Source organism: Oryzias latipes, chromosome 20 (assembly GCF_002234675.1).
Source record: "Oryzias latipes chromosome 20, ASM223467v1".
Lineage (NCBI taxonomy): Eukaryota > Metazoa > Chordata > Actinopteri > Beloniformes > Adrianichthyidae > Oryzias > Oryzias latipes.
In genome coordinates, this window is record NC_019878.2 from 14,689,141 (window position 1) to 14,706,416 (window position 17,276).

At 37.7% G+C, this 17,276-nt stretch overlaps 3 protein-coding genes across 7 annotated transcripts in view; 1 reads left to right on the forward strand and 2 right to left on the reverse strand.

Moving 5' to 3' along the window:
- cntnap2 (contactin associated protein like 2) overlaps window positions 1-9,271 on the forward strand; it is a 364,810-nt gene extending 355,539 nt beyond the window's left edge. For all 4 annotated transcript variants that reach the window (XM_020712697.1, XM_020712695.2, XM_011488837.3 and 1 more), the window contains 3 exons: window positions 1,211-1,489; window positions 6,855-6,926; window positions 7,133-9,271. In XM_020712697.1, the coding sequence (XP_020568356.1) occupies window positions 1,211-1,489; window positions 6,855-6,926; window positions 7,133-7,332 (551 nt within the window). In that variant the 3' untranslated portion in view covers window positions 7,333-9,271. The remainder of the gene's footprint in view (window positions 1-1,210; window positions 1,490-6,854; window positions 6,927-7,132) is intronic.
- A 680-nt stretch (window positions 9,272-9,951) lies between these two features.
- LOC101166755 (lipocalin) lies at window positions 9,952-11,459 on the reverse strand. Its single transcript, XM_004080993.2, has 6 exons — window positions 11,138-11,459; window positions 10,874-11,013; window positions 10,696-10,775; window positions 10,497-10,610; window positions 10,315-10,416; window positions 9,952-10,234 (listed from the first exon to the last, which is right to left on the reverse strand). Exons 1-6 carry the CDS (start codon window positions 11,231-11,233, stop codon window positions 10,215-10,217), a joined length of 552 nt encoding a protein of 183 aa, XP_004081041.1. The 5' UTR covers window positions 11,234-11,459; the 3' UTR covers window positions 9,952-10,214.
- An 804-nt stretch (window positions 11,460-12,263) lies between these two features.
- c8g (complement C8 gamma chain) lies at window positions 12,264-17,239 on the reverse strand. 2 transcript variants are annotated; one of them, XM_004080994.4, is made up of 7 exons: window positions 16,890-17,239; window positions 14,935-15,080; window positions 14,546-14,616; window positions 14,363-14,470; window positions 14,160-14,264; window positions 14,029-14,064; window positions 12,264-12,396 (listed from the first exon to the last, which is right to left on the reverse strand). In XM_004080994.4, exons 1-7 carry the CDS (start codon window positions 17,067-17,069, stop codon window positions 12,377-12,379), a joined length of 666 nt encoding a protein of 221 aa, XP_004081042.1. In that variant the 5' UTR covers window positions 17,070-17,239; the 3' UTR covers window positions 12,264-12,376. The 2 variants fall into 2 exon arrangements, with proteins under 2 accessions (XP_004081042.1, XP_011487141.1); XM_011488839.3 differs by having other exon boundaries at window positions 14,363-14,616; window positions 16,890-17,222.
- Window positions 17,240-17,276: the final 37 nt, after the last annotated feature.

A 17,276-nucleotide genomic window follows, 5' to 3' on the forward strand; every position in this document is an offset into this window, starting at 1 on the left:
AAAAATGTCAAGTGCAACCTCCTTAACCCGATCAATTAAAGCAGAAGTTGATACAGTCATACCATTTATCAATTCTGTGATAGCTCTGTTAAGCTTTATTTGTGTTAATTATTTGTCCATATATCAGAAAAACATAGAGCCACGAGTGTTCATGACATCAAACTTTGTTATAGCATTTTGAACTTTCACAATAAAAGTGTAAATCACTAAAAGACATGCATAAATATATGTAACCCACTTCGGGCAGGATCCACACCTCTCTACCCCGAAGACTCTGCGTTGTGTTATGTGTTGTTGATTAGGGGTACCCAGTGAGGCAGGAATCGGACACACGGTGATCAAGGTTGTGGCTCAGACCGCACCGTTTATTTGGTGTTGATGCTGGCAATTCCACCTTCCAAACCATAAATGAACACTGTCTCTCAGTTAAGGTCACTCACAAAACCGTAGATGCAAATTTAAAATAAGGCATTAAAAAGAACTAAAAAAGAGCTAAGTGGTGTGTTTCATTAGCTGCTAAGCATAGAAATAAAGTGCATAGATAACTACATAGCAAACAATAAAAAGCTGACAAGCTCATATTAAACAATGAAATAAACTCCAATATAACCTTTTCAGGTGGCAACTGAATATCTCAACACAAATATCTTTTTGCATAAACCTCATGACAATTGCTTACGGTCAACTAGGATGCAGAGGGTGCAATCTACAGTGCTTACCCTCCAAACCATAAATGAACACTGAGTGAATTCGCACCACAGAGTAATACAGACGTCCAAATACGGTGTCCCGTGAGGGATAAAATAGAAAACAACCCAGAGAGCTCATCCAGCACTCATTTAGGCTACTGCTTTACATATACTATTGCTGATTATTATGAATGTATATCAATAGTTGGGTTTTTTGCTCATAAATATCATATATTTTGTGTGGATTAGATTTAATATTTTTTGTTTATTTATATTAAGAGACTGTGCATCAAATAATAAAATAAATGTTTGTATCTTTGACTTTAAAACCTTATTTTTTATTTTCTGTATGTTTCAATTTCTTATTTTCTTTGCATTAAAATAAATTAAGATTTTAACTTATTCCCTTCAATCTAAAAATTATAAACTGACCAAACAGCAGAATCTGATGTAATTTTGTGGCTTTTGATTTGTAATTTAATTTGTTTAACTTTTATTTTTTTAATTTTATGTCTCCTCAGAAACTGGATTTGTAGATCCAGTCATCATCGAGCGTTACAACACTCCGGGTTTTATCGGGTGTTTGTCGCGGGTGCAGTTCAACAGAGCAGCCCCTCTCAAGTCTGCACTGAGAGCAGCAACCCAGGCCGCTGCAACAGCCGGTCAACAAGACACGCAATCAGCAGCCCCCTTCTCTGTGTCCTACCAGGGCAAACTGGTGGAGTCCAACTGTGGGGCATCACCTCTCACCATCCCACCAATGTCTGCTGCAACAGATCCCTGGCATCTGGACAACACAGGTGAGAGCTTGCACCATCGTCTACCTCACTGCTCACCCACTGTGTAAGAAAAAACAAAAATCCCCATAGTGAAATGACGTTTATGCTGTGACCCTTTTAGTCCATGTTATCCATTACTACACAATGGCTGAAAGAATAAAAAGAAAAAAAAGATCCAATTGTTATTTCTAAACTATGCCATGACATTAAACCATAAACATTTTATTCATAATTGTGCAGGAAAATATGCACTAACTTACGTTAAATGTATATAGGGTTTTTAAAACCATTTTTATCTCTGTAACAATTGTATTTTTATAGGGAACCTCATGCTTTCACTATTTGATTTTATTTTCTGCAATTGTTGAAAGTCAATCTCAAAAGTTTTTGTACTGTCGTTTCAGTTTGCTTTTAAATAAATGTTTATATTTATACAAGGATTATATTTATGTATTATATTTATATGAATATAGTGGCTAAAACTGTTGACTTGTTGTACAACAGTTAGATTTTTTTTTTACTTTTTGAGGAATTGTGTTTATTTTCAAAGAAAAAACCTGGGAACCCATTGAAATTCAAAATGCAGAAATCTCTACATTAGATAAAAAGACAGAACAAAAATAAAACACCCTCAGTCTATTTACGGTAAGTAAACTATCTGTATATCTGGACAAAACGGAAATTTTAGTTATCGGCCCTGAAGCCAAGAGGGAGAAACAGTTTCTGAAGCTACAGGAACTTTCATTAAGTCATTCAGAAACAGTCAGAAACCTGGGTGTTATCTTCGACTCTAAGCTAACTTTTATCCCCCATATAAAACAGGTGGTTAAAACTGGTTTTTATCATCTCAAAAATCTGGCTAGGGTCCGCCCACTACTCTCTCTTGCTAATATGGAGATGCTAATGCATGCTTTTATCATGAGTAAAGTTGATTACTGTAACGCCCTGCTTTCTGGTCTTCCAAAAACCAACATTAGGAACCTTCAGCTTCTCCAGAACTCTGCTGCACGAGTTCTTACAAAGACCAGGAGGCGAGCTCACATCACCCCAATTTTGAAATCCCTGCATTGGCTCCCCATATGCTTCAGGATTGATTTTAAGATACTTTTAACAGTTTTTAAATGTCTTAACGGTCTTGCGCCTTCTTATTTATCAGATATTTTAGTAAGATATGAACCCTCGCGGACCCTGAGATCCTCTGGCACTGGTCTGTTAACCATTCCAACTGTAAAAACTGAAACCTATGGAGAAGCTGCATTTCAGCACTATGGTCCCCGTTTATGGAACAGTCTGCCGGAGGACCTGAGAGCCGCAGAGAACATTAATGCTTTTAAGAAAAGGCTCAAGACCCATCTTTTTAACCTGGCTTTTAGCTAATTTTTTACTACTTTTATGTATTTATTCAGTTATTTATTTATATGTACTTTTTATTTTATTTATCTATCCATTTTATCTTGTTTTATGAACTTGAATCTGATTTTAACGCGTTATTTTAATTTACCTTATTTTAATGTTTTATTGTTTTTATCAATATGTTTACTTGTTTATTCTCATTTTTATTTCCGGTGCTTCCTCAGCTGGAGCCCCTCCCTCTGGGTCGGCTGCTGTTCAGCCACTGCGGCTCTAGATGGGGACCTGCATCACCACTTAGCTGTGGTGGAGCGGTCCCCGCCTGTGAAGCTGCATTTGGCTGTCTATGCGGCTGTTCACGGAGGGGGAGGTTCCAATTATTAGCGTTTCCAGCATCCTGTTTTTGTGCTCAGCCTATTTCTCATTGTCCTTTGCCATCACTTAGGGGGTGGGAGGTGTGAAAGGAGTGGGGGGTTAGGTACGGGGAGGGGGGCCCTATTTATTTATTTATTTTTATTTTATTTATTTTTAAATGGTCAATGCTTGTTTTTATATTTTGTTGTGTTTTAATGTAAAGCACTTTGTGTTATATTTATATATGAAAAGTGCTTTATAAATAAAGTTTGATTTGATTTGATTTGATATATGTAGTCTACATTGAAAGTGTAGACTTCTTTGAGTTTACTTTTTATTTACTATACATATAAGCTATTGTAAATTTAAAATGTTCCAATTTGGTCTGAAGAAGTATTCAGTTAGTATACTTCCTACACTACACATACTTCTGTAATATATATTATATAACCTTTATAATATACTTATGCTGTATGCTTCATAAACAAAACTTCAAGGGTACTACTTTTTGCTAAGAGCAACATTAGTTTGTCATTTACCAAAATGAAATATTTCAACTGAGTTTCACCTCTTTCATTATTTATCTATTACTTTCATTTAGTGAATGTTTAGTCAAATCAATCAGAGCGTTCATCACCTGTCGTTGTCAGATGACTGATGGATTTTTGTTTTCCTCTGCTTCTCTTTATTGATAGTGTACCGGTGTAATTAAATGCAGGCAGCTGACAGACCATTAACGAGTCTGAGTGCACCAAATGTTCTATGTCTTCTTGTTTCTGAAAAAAGGAATTATCTGAGATCAAAACAACACTTTCCTTTTTTTTAATCTCAATCTTTTATTTTATGACTGAAAGGAATCATCTATGCTTCAAAAGCAGTGAAATCAGAGGAATTTTTCAGATGAAATAAGCATAAAACAGAAAACATTTCTGTTTTTTATATCATAATTTTTCAAAAGTAGTTGTGCTTTTATGATAGTGATCTTTTTATGCAAAAATGTGGATGAAACCAAGAGCTGTAAACTCCCGTTGATGTTTTCAATTTTATCTTAAAGGGGTTCATTTTGGTTCACCCTGCAGATCAATCACCGGTGTGATATTAAAATTCACATGTATGCAGATGATTCCGTTATTTACATACATGGAGAGAACACTAAAGAAAAGGCTACCAGAAGATCCCTTTCAATAGACAAAACGGCTTTAAAGTTGTCTTGTTAGACATCAAATATTGGGGATAATAAATCTCTTAGTTTTTCTCAAACAAACCATGACATGAATGTCAATGTTTTTATGAGAATAATATTATAATACAAACATGTGTTTCTTTTTTTTAAATGAGGAATACAACGGCATTTCTACTATATATGAAAAAGTTTGTTTTTTTATCTTTTGGAAAAAAAAGTCAGTATTCACAGATCACTGTGAATTATTCAAAACCAAAGCAGCATATGACCAACTGGTTTCTCAAATCAATGAAAGAGTTGAAGAAACTTCTATAAGAACTAAAAATCTACAAATATTTTGAGTATTTATCACAGAAATGTCTTTAAAAATACAGATTCCAGCATTACCCGTGAGGAATTGTCCTATTAATGCAATCTTTTAAACTTTTTCTGGTTTAATTTACTTTAAATATGCAATGCATTTCCGCTGTACAGGTGTTTTGTACTGTTTTATGTGATGGACTTTTAATGGAATTTAGCTCAAAGCTATGATCTGGAGTAAAGCATGTTTTCCTCTGATTGGTGCTGATTTGCATCTTTTTTTAAGTCAAAGTTAAAGTCTTTGCATTTAAGTTAATGCCAAGTCAAGCTTTATGTCTTTAGCTGTAGTTTCAAGTCAGTACTGTGACTATTTTACTGGCATTACTAAAACAAACAGGCATTTCTCTATTCTCAAAAATAAATTGAATCTGACAAAAGTAACATTATTTTAAAAATTCTACGAAGTTTATCTAATGAAGGTCAGGCATCTCTTTTCAACCATACTTAAACAGAATTATTTACAAAAATAAAATCATGAAACAGGCCTGGACAAAAATGATGGTACCTCTAGAAAAGACTGAAAATAATGTGAGCAAAGGGATATGTTAATCCAAGATGTGTTCACTAATTAGCATCATAGGTGTCTACAATCAGTAATCAGTCAGTGGGCCTATGAAGGGCTACAGGCAGCAACTGTGCTGTTTGGTGTCATGGTGTGTACCACAGTCAATATGGACCAGAGGAAGCAAAGGGAAATGTTGTCTCATCATGACATTAGAAAGAAAATTATAGACAAGCATGTTAAAGGAAAAGGCTATAAGATCATCCCCAAGCAGCTTGTTGTTCCTGTGACTACAGTTGCGCATATTATTTAGAAATTTAATATCCATGAGACTGTAGTCCATCTCCCTGGTCGGGGACGCAAGGGGAGAATTTATGAAAAATCAAAGAAGGATCACAACAAAAGAGCCCAGAAAAACCTCTAAGATTAACTTTTAAGGTCTAGGGCCATCGGTGTCAGATTGCACCATCCATCATTTGACCCAAAGTTTACTTGATGGAAGACAACCAAGTAGGACACGATTGTTGAAAACAAATCATAAAAAAGCCAGACTGGAATTTGCCAAACTACATGTTGACAAGCCACAAAGCTACTGGAAGAATGTCCTGTAGAAAGATGAGACAAAAATTGAGCTTTTTGGAAAGTCACATCAGCTCTATGTCCAGACAGAATAATGAAGCGTATCGAGAAAAGAACACGGTCCCTACCGAGGAGGTTCTGTTATGTTCTGGGGCTGCTTTGCTGCATCTGGCACAGGGTGTCTTGAATCTGTGCAGGGTACAATGAAATCCCAAGACAATCAAGAGATTCTAGAGAGAAAAGAGCTGGCCTGCGTCAGAAAACTGCATCTCAGTTGCCGGTCATGGGTCTTGCAACAGGACAACGACCCAAAACACACAGCTAAAAACATCCATGGATGGCTCAGAGGAAAACATTCGACTATTCTAAAGTGGCCTTCTATGAGCCCTGAACTGAATCCCATTGAGCATCTTCAGAAGAACCTGAAACATGACATCTGGAAAATCCTTCAAACCTGAGAAAACTGGAGCAGTTTGCTCATGAGGAGTGGGCCAAAATACCTGTCAACAGGTGCAGAAGTCCCATTACAGTTATAGGAAATCTTTGATTGCAGTGATTGCCTCAAAAGGTTGTGCAACAAAGTATTAAGTTAAAGGTATTATCATTTTTGTCCAGGCGTGCTTCGTGATTTTATTTTTGTAAATAATTCTGTTGAAGAATGGTTGAAAAGCAATGTCTGACTGTCATTGGTTCAATTTCATTACATTTTAATGTATTATTACTTTTGTCAGCTTCAACTTATTTCTGTGATCCTTGTGAGCTTTTGTTTCATTTACAGACGGGTACCAACAGTTTTATCCACATGTGTAGGATTTACCAAATAAAAACAATTCATTAGTTCTTGAGGTCGGAGTCTCAAGTCAAGTCTCAAGTATCTGCATTTAAGAATTTCGTGGAACTCAAGTCTAAGTCCCTTTCCTCCTTTCAGTAGATTTCATCAATAAATGATCATGTATATGGAAATGCTCTGAAAATGTATGTCTAAATGAAACTTTTTTGAGGTATTTTTTCTTGTTTTTATTTTACGAAAATTGAAATGTTGTCTGGCTTTCTTGTAGATGCCCTGTTTCCCTTTAACGAAGAAAGAGTCATTCCTGATGGAGTCAACAGAGACTCTGCCATCATTGGAGGTATCAAATACTGTTGTGTTGTTGTTTACCGCATGGGGCTTAATAGCCAACATAACACGGGGAACTTTTATTTTGATTTTGTAACATAACTGATGAAAACTACACTTTCAAACTGATAGAGGTACTATTTCTATGACAATACTGAGAGGCAGGGTTTAGTAAAGGCAGTAAAAACCCTAACATATTTTGTCCGTCGTGTGCTGCAGGAATAATTGCAGTAGTGATCTTCACCATCTTGTGCACGCTGGTGTTCCTGATCCGCTACATGTTCCGCCACAAAGGCACCTACCACACCAACGAGGCCAAGGGCAGCGGGGAGTCCGCCGCAGAATCGGCCGACACGGCCATCATCGGTACCGACAACCCGGAAACCATCGACGAATCAAAAAAGGAGTGGTTCATCTAACGAGCAGTGATGGGACTCTGCAGAGAGGAAGCTGCTTAGCTCGTCAGACATGGAGGGGGTTCAATCAAGAGACCGCTCACTGGAAAGAAAGATCGCCGGCTTTTCAGTAGGACTCCCAGAAGCAATGAAAAGTTGGAAACTCGTGTACGGATTTTTTTTGTTTTGTTTTGTTTTTTATATTCAGAATAATAGAAAAAAAAGGGGGACACTTATTCAATAAAGCACAGCTGTTAGTGACTCGTATACACTAACCAGCTTGTCCTTCTTTGTATCGTGCTTGGGAGTTTTCAGGAGTCCTTTGAATACTGTACATGACAAAAATATTACACTTGCTGGTTGGTGTGATAGCAAAGATTTATTGCCAGTCCCTAATGCATTTTGATTTTCTATTTTAACAAAAATATTATATAAAATGATCAAATCTACAAGCCAAACTTCTTTTTTCAAGCTACAGTTGCACCATTTGTCAACATTCATATTCATACCACTTATACTGTGGTGATGCAGAAATGACTGTTGATGCCAAAAGTTTATTTGTATATATTTAATATTTTGTGTTGCTGGGTTTTTTTCTTTAAAGATTTATTTAGAGTCCAAACACCTATAAGAAATGTCATATGTTTATTGCAGCTGTCTATTATAGTATTAATTTGTGATATGCAGAGTTTTATGTTTAGATCTCCTGACAGTGGGTTATATAGGAGATTCTCTCCACGCAGACAGGGAGGAGTTTCTCAAAGAATGATGGGAAACTGTGACACTTTGGGGTCATTTTTGCTCATCGCCATGGCAGCTGTTTTCATTCTCTTTATTTTTAACGGGAAAAAAAGGCGAGAATCTTTATTTATTGTTTCTTTGCCAAACACAGAAGTCTTACGACCGATTTTTGAATATTTCATGTTTGGTTTTTGTGCTGTTTGCGGACAGACATGTCTATGGTATACATCAGTGTGTGTATGTCAAATTTGGGTGAAAAGCAAAGGCCAGAGGAACGTCATATGGGTGATGCTCTTGCTTCAATGCATTGGAGGCCCTGAAGCAGCATGAATCTAAAAAATAATCTGTGAACATCCTAACCGTCCCAGGGACAAGGTGAAAGTAATTGGCTTAAAAGTCCACAGTGCCTTTAGGATCATGTCTCCTTTCCCCACACTGCTTAACTGAAACTTGACTGCTGCTGCTTCATGAAGTCCTTTCAGGTGTTCTCTTGCTGCCTGACTAACACGGTGCTGTTTTCCTTGAATGCCAATCCAAACTTGACTTAACAATTCAGAATGATCTGTTTTGGGGAGGGAAAGCAGCAGACGGCCCTCGAACCACAGAACAGACTGGGGGTTGAAGGTGGCGGGCGGATGTGGTTTTGTAAGAGCTGAGCCTCACAACAAGCAGGATGTTTCCTCCTACCCTCTGTGACGCACACACACAGATGCAAACACTCATGTTTTATCCAGCATGACTCAACATCTCTTGGTCCATTTCAAGAGAGACGTGTCCACATCATTCTATTTCTGCTCCACTGTTGCACTGCTGTCCTGCATAAACAGCCATATTCCAACGAAACCATGCTTCTCCTTATGTTTACATTGTGTTACACTTCAAACAAGCTGCCAATTATACTTTTTGTGGTGACTTTTCTATATCAGTTTAGTCAAACAGCCCCCCAATTTAACATGAGGAGATTCCGTCCATTGTTATCATCGCCAGTCATATCAGAGATGTTGGGGCGGCTGATGAGTTCAGCCTGCCCTCTACTGAGGCCTCAAAGACCATTCACCCTGTCTAGAATCAGACCCATTTAGACCAACATGTTAGCCTGATTTCTTTTTTTACATATATATCTATCTGGGCTCATAAACAGGTATTGATAGAAATTGTTTATCTGCAATGACCATAACCCCTTTTTGTTCCTGAGTTCAATAAAGAGTGTTTGATCTATAAAGTTTGTCTTTTGAACACATTACTTCCATCATCATGTACAGTTTACAAAATTAGGTATCTAAAAAAGGGTCAATCCAGATGTAGATAATATTAAGTGGTCAAACTGACTTTACACTATAGACAATGTCATTTTTCTTAATCTTCCATCTTTTAGCATAACTCACAAAGAAAGTCCATATTAAATCAATTTGATTCATAATTAAAAGGAATTTTTTTTTTAATTCACGTGGGTTTTTCATAGACTGCCCTCTTGTGGCCATAAAATGTAGGACACCTAAATACATTTTAGCCAAGTAACAAAATTGATAATCAAATATACTAAAACAACACACAACTCAGCAGTGTCTCTATTTTTGAAAAAAAAAATAAACTAAAAAAGTAATCTCTTAAAAAGTAGTCTCCTAGATCTTGGGCGTGAAAAGAGAAGATTTATTTTTTGCTTTTTAAAAAGCTTACAGTTCTTTTTTTTTTTTTTTTTGATCCACTGATTTTATAAAAAAATTTTAAAACCTTTATTTACCCAGGAATTGTCCCATTGAGATTAAGAATCTCTTCTTCAAGGGAGTCCTGGCTGATGGGATTAAATATCTCGATTTATAGAAAAAATTGCTTTTGAAAATGTCCACTTCCTCTTTAAGATTGTATATTTCTTGGTAAATAAGGTTACAGCACACTCAAAAACATTGTTTTAATCATTTAATTTATAGTTTTTGATGATTTTATAAAAGGAGAAACACTCTACAAAGAATTTCAGCAGTTACAAAAAGACCTTCTTTTCTGTTTACTGGTTTGAGTTTATTTTGCATGATTCTATTGAGCTGAGGAGAAAAGCAAATCTCTGAGTCTTTGGTTTGCAGAAGTGATCATAGTTTGTGAGGAGCTTGGTGAAGCAGCAAACACCACAGTGAGGGGACTTCTCTGGAGAGCAGAACGCGTGCCATCCTCTAGGCTTCAGGGCATTCCTCTGTAAAGGCAAAAAGAAGAAGATGAATTAAAACAAAAATACCAGAAGACCAAAGCCTAAATGAGTGCGTGAAAACATACCATTCTTTGGGAGGATAGCGATGTTGTCAGCCAAGATCCCAGTGTCCAGAGAGAACTGAGTGAACTTTTGCTGCAGGACTTCACTGACCTCAGGAGTGCGACCTGCAGACAACGATCAGCTCTCAGCATTATTTACAAACTATTTTTCTAAAAAACATATGTATATCATTTTAGGAACTTACTGTAAAGCTTGTTGAGAATCTCAGATGTCCCCTCCTTCGTCTTGATGGTGTGAATCACAGCGTAGTCATCATACACAACATCCACAAAACGCATGTCGTTGTCATTGTTCCAAGCTGAAAAAAATAAAAAATAAAGGTGCAAACATACATTTAATTTCCTGTTTCCCCTTTCCTGCATGCTTTTGCGGTTCACACTCACCCTGGCTGTGGAAGGTGAAGCGTCCGGGAGTGTCGGTTTTCTTGGCCAGGTGGGTCATTCTCCAGCAGGTCCCATCAGCACTGAGCAAACACACAAAGAAGGGGAAAAAAAAGTGTTCAGACTCAAGTGTCACTTCTCTATAAGGGAAGCACTGCAGTATTAGATATTGGCATCTTACTTCAGATTGGCGTAAGACATATCCAGGTCTCCTCCTTCAGTTGGCACAAGCATAGAAGTTCCCATCTTCATAGAGTCTTTGTGATTGACAAACCACTGAGCGTTGGTGGCAAATCCAGTCATGAACCACTTCCCTGCAATCTGAGAAGACAACAGAGCATAGCTGAGAACGATTTTCAGATCCTCACCTCTGACCACATTGGAGTACTAAGAAGCAATATAAAGGAATTCATTTCTAATTCTATTTTTTTTTTAGGTCTCTTACCTTCTCCAGACTGAAATCACTAACAGGCATGACTTCTGCACATGCAGCCAGAGTGCATGCCAGCGCAGCCAAAACTTGCAGCAGTGTGTTCCTCATGGCTTCAATTGTGTCGTCTTCGCCAACACAATCGGGAGTGTCAAAGCAAAGTAAGGGGGTCCAGCAAGCGGAGTCCTCTTATATCTTTCGGATTCCTCCTCCTCCTGTCTCCTCCTCTGTTTTCTGGTCCATTCAAAACCCGCGGATCTTTCCCAAAGGAATGCAAATCACTTCTCTTACACAACTGGCACGTGTGGATGGAGAAGGGAAAGGTGAGGGGCGAAGAATGGACTTCTTTCAGGTCCCCCCTCCCCTTTCTAAACTCTTTTTATTACAGAAACCGAGGGATGATTGAATTTTCATGACAGCTGTTTGGCAAAAGCTCACAAGTTCTGCACAAAGTACAACAAAAAAAAGTATCTGCTCGACTTTTTTAAAAATGTTCACCTTTACTCAAAATCCCAGTGACTTTATGAACTGCATGCACACACAAAAAACTCCCAGGATGGAACAATTCTTTCCTGTAAAAGTCATCTGAAGCAACAGGACTTTTACAAATATTTGTTTATTTGCGGAAACTAACTTTTAGAAATATTTGTTTATTTGCCGAAACTAATCGATCGTGACTCAATTGTTCATTTTGGTCAATGTTCTGAATCTGAGCACTCTTTGTGAGAAGGCAAGACACGCTCTGACTTGCAATAAGCAGGTTATGCAACACATGCACGCACGCGCACACACACACACACACACACACTCCAAGAAGGGCGAGGTGGAGTCAGAAAGAGCCGGGGGTAGATTTGGTAACTTCATTTTATAACAAATTCTTTGAAAGCATGTTCACATCTGGGGTTTATTATCTGCAGCCCCAACACCACATCATTTTTTATATAACCAAACTAACTGCAAAATGAGCTTATATGTGAATTATTTACATCTTGTTCATGTCAATTCACACAATTTGATAGATTTCTTCATGTACTTTGAGACAGACTGGCAACCGGTCCTGGGTGTACCCCACCAACACTAGGGTCCGGCAACCCCCTGATGCAGAAAGGGATATAGCGGGTTAAGAAAATGGATGGATGGATAAATGTTCTCATGTAAACTTTATTTTTCACACATTAGAATATGTATTTCCTTCTTTGTTTGCAATTCATTTCAAACTAAAATCAGGAAAATCCACGGTGGAGCCCATCTTCTTCAGCATGTAGGAATGCAATCTGTTAAAAAAAAAATAGAAAGGAGCCATGAGGATGACACTGGGGTTTTTGCAGATGCAGGAAGAGGAGGTTGAATAACATGTTGTTGTCAAAGTTTCGTAAACTTTTTGTTACATAAGTTGAGCTGTGAAAACACACAGCTTGCAAGAGAGAACACGAAAACCTTTTGGAGAGCTTTCACTTTTTAAGTCATAAAACAAGTCTCGGGCATGATTTGGTTTGAAAACGAAGCCAAAATTGTGTCCAACATTTTTATTATGAAAATGAATAACAGGTTCTGGAATTATTTTTTTCTTTTTTACAAATAAAAAAAAACTGCATCTAGGCTCTTCAACTGAGGCTGTGAACGTAAAAATAATTTATATACAATACCATCAAGAACTAGATTAACTGAAATTAACAATCGAAAGTAAAATTACAGATTGAAGTTGCAAGACAAAAAATGGATGGTTTCCCCCCGAATGCACACGAAATTGTATTTATATTTGTGAAAGTGTCTCTATCTATTATGCAGACAGTAACTAGAAGAACAGAAGACATCGAGTCTGGACATGCATGAGTGAGTCCTGGAATGAGAATTTAAGATGCATTTTGACACAACGTCAAGACATTTTCTCCACAATGTGTGATCTTAAGTCTTCCCAAAATGCTGAAACACACCAAAATTGTCATGGTGTGCCTTTGGTAACACTTGATGTGTAAATCATTATGTAAATACATGTGAGTTAATCAAAGCAGGCTCCTCCCACCAAAGCTGATTCCTGAATCTTTTGTTTCCCAGAGTTCTCAACCTTCTCAACCCTTTCTTCATTTTAAAGTTGGACAATAGTTTTTGCAACCTGTGTTGATTGACCATTGTTGTATTGTGATGGGTCTTCAATACTCAACATGTGCATTGTAACAGGTAATGATGGACTTTTTTTTTGTAAATCTCTGTTTGCTGGTTTGTCAGTTAATGCCTCACAACAGCAAAGAATGACAATTTTGAAAATGAATTTCATGTTTAAAAACTGTTGCTCTTTGCCATTGCCTTTAAAGTCCCACTCTGATCATATTTTGATCTATTTTCAAAGTGTTCCCAGTGGTCTCTTAATTATGATTATACCAGTTTTCGTCAAATTTTTTTTTAAAAGCATTGTTTTCTAGGACATGGTTTCTGCAGAGCGGCAGTAATTCATTAGAAATTCACCTTTGAGTTGTGGGCGGTACTGTTCTTGTCATCCATCTTCTACATCTACACACTCTCCCGCTAGCTTACAGCCCCTCACAACCCCAACCTATCAGTACCAGCAGTGCAACAAAAATAGCGAGCAATATTGAAGCGATCCAGCTGTTCAGTTTTGATCCAGATTCCAGCCCAGACGAGGAAAACGAAAACGCTTACAAGTGGATGCATCAGAATGAGTGGAGCAGAAAGTTTATGGCCCGGCTATACAGTAGTAGTGTCTATCCCTGAACTACAAGCTTGAACAACTACTTAAGCTCAATTTTCTTTCTATATGTCCTCCTTTATTAGAAAAATGCCACAAGAGTAAGATTAAAAATGCAAAACAACATGTTTTTTCATTGTAGCTGGTCTTTAGGTCAAAGTAAGATCAGTACACTAGATTCTTAAAAATGACTACAGCTTACTGATAACGTGGTCCTGATCCACTTCACCACAGTGACCTGGAGGGGAATACGCAACAATAATGCAAACACAATCTTCCAACATGAAATGCTTTAAAACGACGAGATATGTTTGGATTTGAACTCAAACCTACTGTAATCGGGGAAGGAAAAGTGATAGGCCAGCCCAAAGCCCTGCTTTTCAGCGAGCTGCTCAAATTTGGTCAACATGGGCTCTGAAAGCGTTTCCACAGACCTGCCTGCATACAGAGAAACAGACAAGACAAAGAGGAAGTACATTAAGATTGTTTACTGCACTCAAATGATGGTAAAACGTTCAAAAGCTGGTTAAACTCACTGTACAGCTTTACTGTGACCTGGCCCTGTTTGTGGTAGTATATGACAGCATACGAGGTGTAGTCTGTTTCCCCGATCACTATTTCAGTGTTCCGTTCAGGACGATCTCCTGGCAGGAACAACAGAATTTCTCTCCAAGAACTTGCAGTGTCATTCAGTAAAAAGCTTACAGATGAAAGCTGACCTTTGAGTGTCAAACGTCCAGCAACTGGAGACAGATGGTACTCTTGTTTTATCTCCCAACACTGATGGTTACTGACAACAAGAGCTTTTTTCATTATTTAATTTTTCTAGTTATTTAAACAGTCAGGAGCAAATCTGATTCCGCTTTGCACACATGATCAACACCAAAGAAATTACAGTATATGCTTTGCCATTTATGTTGCCAGATCATATTAAAAATATAGACTTTAAAGAAAATGGAGGAGGAGGATGACAGACTTAGCTGTCCTTTCTTTGTTGCTGTCTTTAGAAGTGAAAAAAATACAAATGTTTTATGATCCATTAACACTAAGCTATGCCTCCATCTGGTGGCAGGTAAAAGAACTGCAGCATATTTTCAGGAATACTTACTGTCGTGTTTTGGTGCTAACAGACAGAATTTGGTCTGAAGCAGAGGAGCGCGTGAGGGTCATGACAGTTGGCTGCACATTGGTTCCATGCTTTAACAGGTAGGGGCATTTGGAGGAAGCAATGAGGAGATACCATGTTCCTGTCATCTGCAAAACAAGACCATGAATACTGAAGAAAAAGGGCTTTAATTTTTGTTTCTCACATGGATGAAAATGGCCTCATCTACTTCAGTGGTCCCCAACCTTTCTGTCACCGCGGACCGGTACAACGCAAGACACGTTTACCGCGGACCGGTGGGGGGGTGAGGTGCAATGCAAGGCACGTTTACCGCTGCCTGTCAAAGGCAGATTGCCCTTTTTTAGCGGGTGCAGGTTCCTCTTGTTTGGTGTCGCGACTTTGACTTGCGTTAAGTGTGACGGATGTAACAGAGAGAATCCGGTCAATTTTCAAAATTAAACGTTTTTTCGAAAAAAAACAATAAAATTGAAATATTTTTTTCTTTCTGTGCGTCCCGGTGCCAAATGTCCCGCGGCCCGGTGGTTGGGGACCACTGATCTACTTCATTATTTCTCTATTTTGACAATGATTGTGTTTGAAAAAATAATTTATTAAGAAAATTGCAGTGGAGCACGGGTTCATCCTTGGTTTGTGCCTAAATTTACCCCCTTTTGTTCATTTAAGACCCACTCCAATTAAAATCACATTTTTGGTGTTTTCAACATGTTCTTGTGGTATTTTTCTCATGATGATAGACATACATCATAATTAAAAGAGCACTAGAAACACTTTTACAACAGATCTAAAGATGATCGGAGTGTGACTTCAAAAGGCACTGAAATCTTTCAGATATTGTGTTTCTGTTAACCCCTGCTACTTCAATTGATTTTTCAGCTACACGTTAGCAATACTTAAACAGGGTTCAAATCTGGAAAATTCTGGCTATGATTTGTTTGCTCCAGTTCCTCCACACAATATTGAAACAGTTGCTCAGGCAAACACAGCCCACACAGTTATCAATAGTAATGTCCAAAACTTTGCTGATGGGTTACAAAAACTCTGAAGATGTTTTTTTTTTCATAAGTAAAATATGAGCCTAAAGGAGGATCAATTTCCAAAAACTAAACTCTCAGAAAACCTCAAAAGCATGGAAGGTGTTGAAGTGGTTTTCTGCTCAATGCTATCCTGAAAGCAGCTTTTTATGCACATTACTATTACCCCTTTGGGAAGTATTCTACTTTTCACTCTTCTGTTCTGTCTGAGAGTTCGACAGGCTGTTTACAAAGCAGTGAGGATCTAAAACAAGGTCAGTGAGCAAAGGTCAGCTAACGGCACCAAACCTTTTACTGTGGAGCAACAGAAATGCAGCAATCAAAAAGTTTATATCATCCAAACATATTTTGTATGTTTTTGATTTATTTTGCCTTAAGTGCATTTCTTGACGCTAAACAAAAATCTGTCATATTTAGTTTGTGAAAATGAATCTTAAAAAACTGTAAATGGTGTTCAGTTCTACTTTAACTTCAAACAAACTCAACAATGTTTGAAAAGTGATCACTTTTCACTGAATTATAATCCAAAAAAGCCTATTGATGTGACCAAACCCAGCATGCTGCTCTATAAATAATTCCTATTTGAAGAAAAAAAATTAAGTCTTTATCTTTACTTTTGTTTGGAATTTTTAACAATTCTCATATTTAAATGTGTCTAACAATACTTTTTATTTAATCATCTTTACATAAAACTGCTATATTTTTATTGTAAATGTGCTTAAGAACAGCTTACAATGCCCTCCTTTTGAGTAAGTTTTGAACATTAGAAAACTAATATAAAAGAAATAAAACGTACTACATGTAATCAATTTTTATTGCAAAACATTGCAATATGATTTTACATTTTACACTTCTTCTGGCTTTACTGGCTGCAGGGTTTGATGACTTTACTTGGCTGACTGTTACCTGTTGTATATCAATGTTCGAAGCTGGTGGGTTCTCGTCCACCGGGTTGACCTTCTGCTTCTTGGGTCTTCTTTGAGGTCGAGGTCGACTCTTGGCTCCTCCCACTGTCTCAGCAGGACTCCAGAGGCAGGAACAGATCAACATCCCCAGTAGCAGCGTGCAACAACTGATCTTCACCATTCTACAGACGGTAGCAGTGGTTTCCTCAACAGACTGCCTTTTTGTTGGATCTCTTTGGTCAACCTGTTTTCCCGAACACTATTCTTCTACTTTCTGTCCCTCTCTGTCTCTTTCTGCCCCTTATCTGCTTCTTCCAGCTTCCAGCACAGTCCCAGAGACAGATCAGACAAAGGGCAGAGGAGAAACAGCATAAACAAATGACGGGTC

Bases quoted from the DNA above. Each gene is read 5' to 3' on its own strand.
- LOC101166755 (XM_004080993.2), bottom strand. From the start codon at position 11,233: ATGAGGAACACACTGCTGCAAGTTTTGGCTGCGCTGGCATGCACTCTG. The intron at 10,776-10,873 runs GTAAGATGCCAA...GTGTTTGCTCAG, and splicing joins ATGTCTTACGCCAATCTGAA to TGCTGATGGGACCTGCTGGA. The intron at 10,417-10,496 runs GTAAGTTCCTAA...CGTTGTCTGCAG, and splicing joins GATTCTCAACAAGCTTTACA to GTCGCACTCCTGAGGTCAGT.
- c8g (XM_011488839.3), bottom strand. From the start codon at position 17,069: ATGGTGAAGATCAGTTGTTGCACGCTGCTACTGGGGATGTTGATCTGT. The intron at 15,081-16,889 runs GTAACAGTCAGC...CTTGTTTTGCAG, and splicing joins CGAACATTGATATACAACAG to ATGACAGGAACATGGTATCT. The intron at 14,265-14,362 runs GTGAGTTTAACC...CTCTGTATGCAG, and splicing joins GGTCACAGTAAAGCTGTACA to GCAGGTCTGTGGAAACGCTT.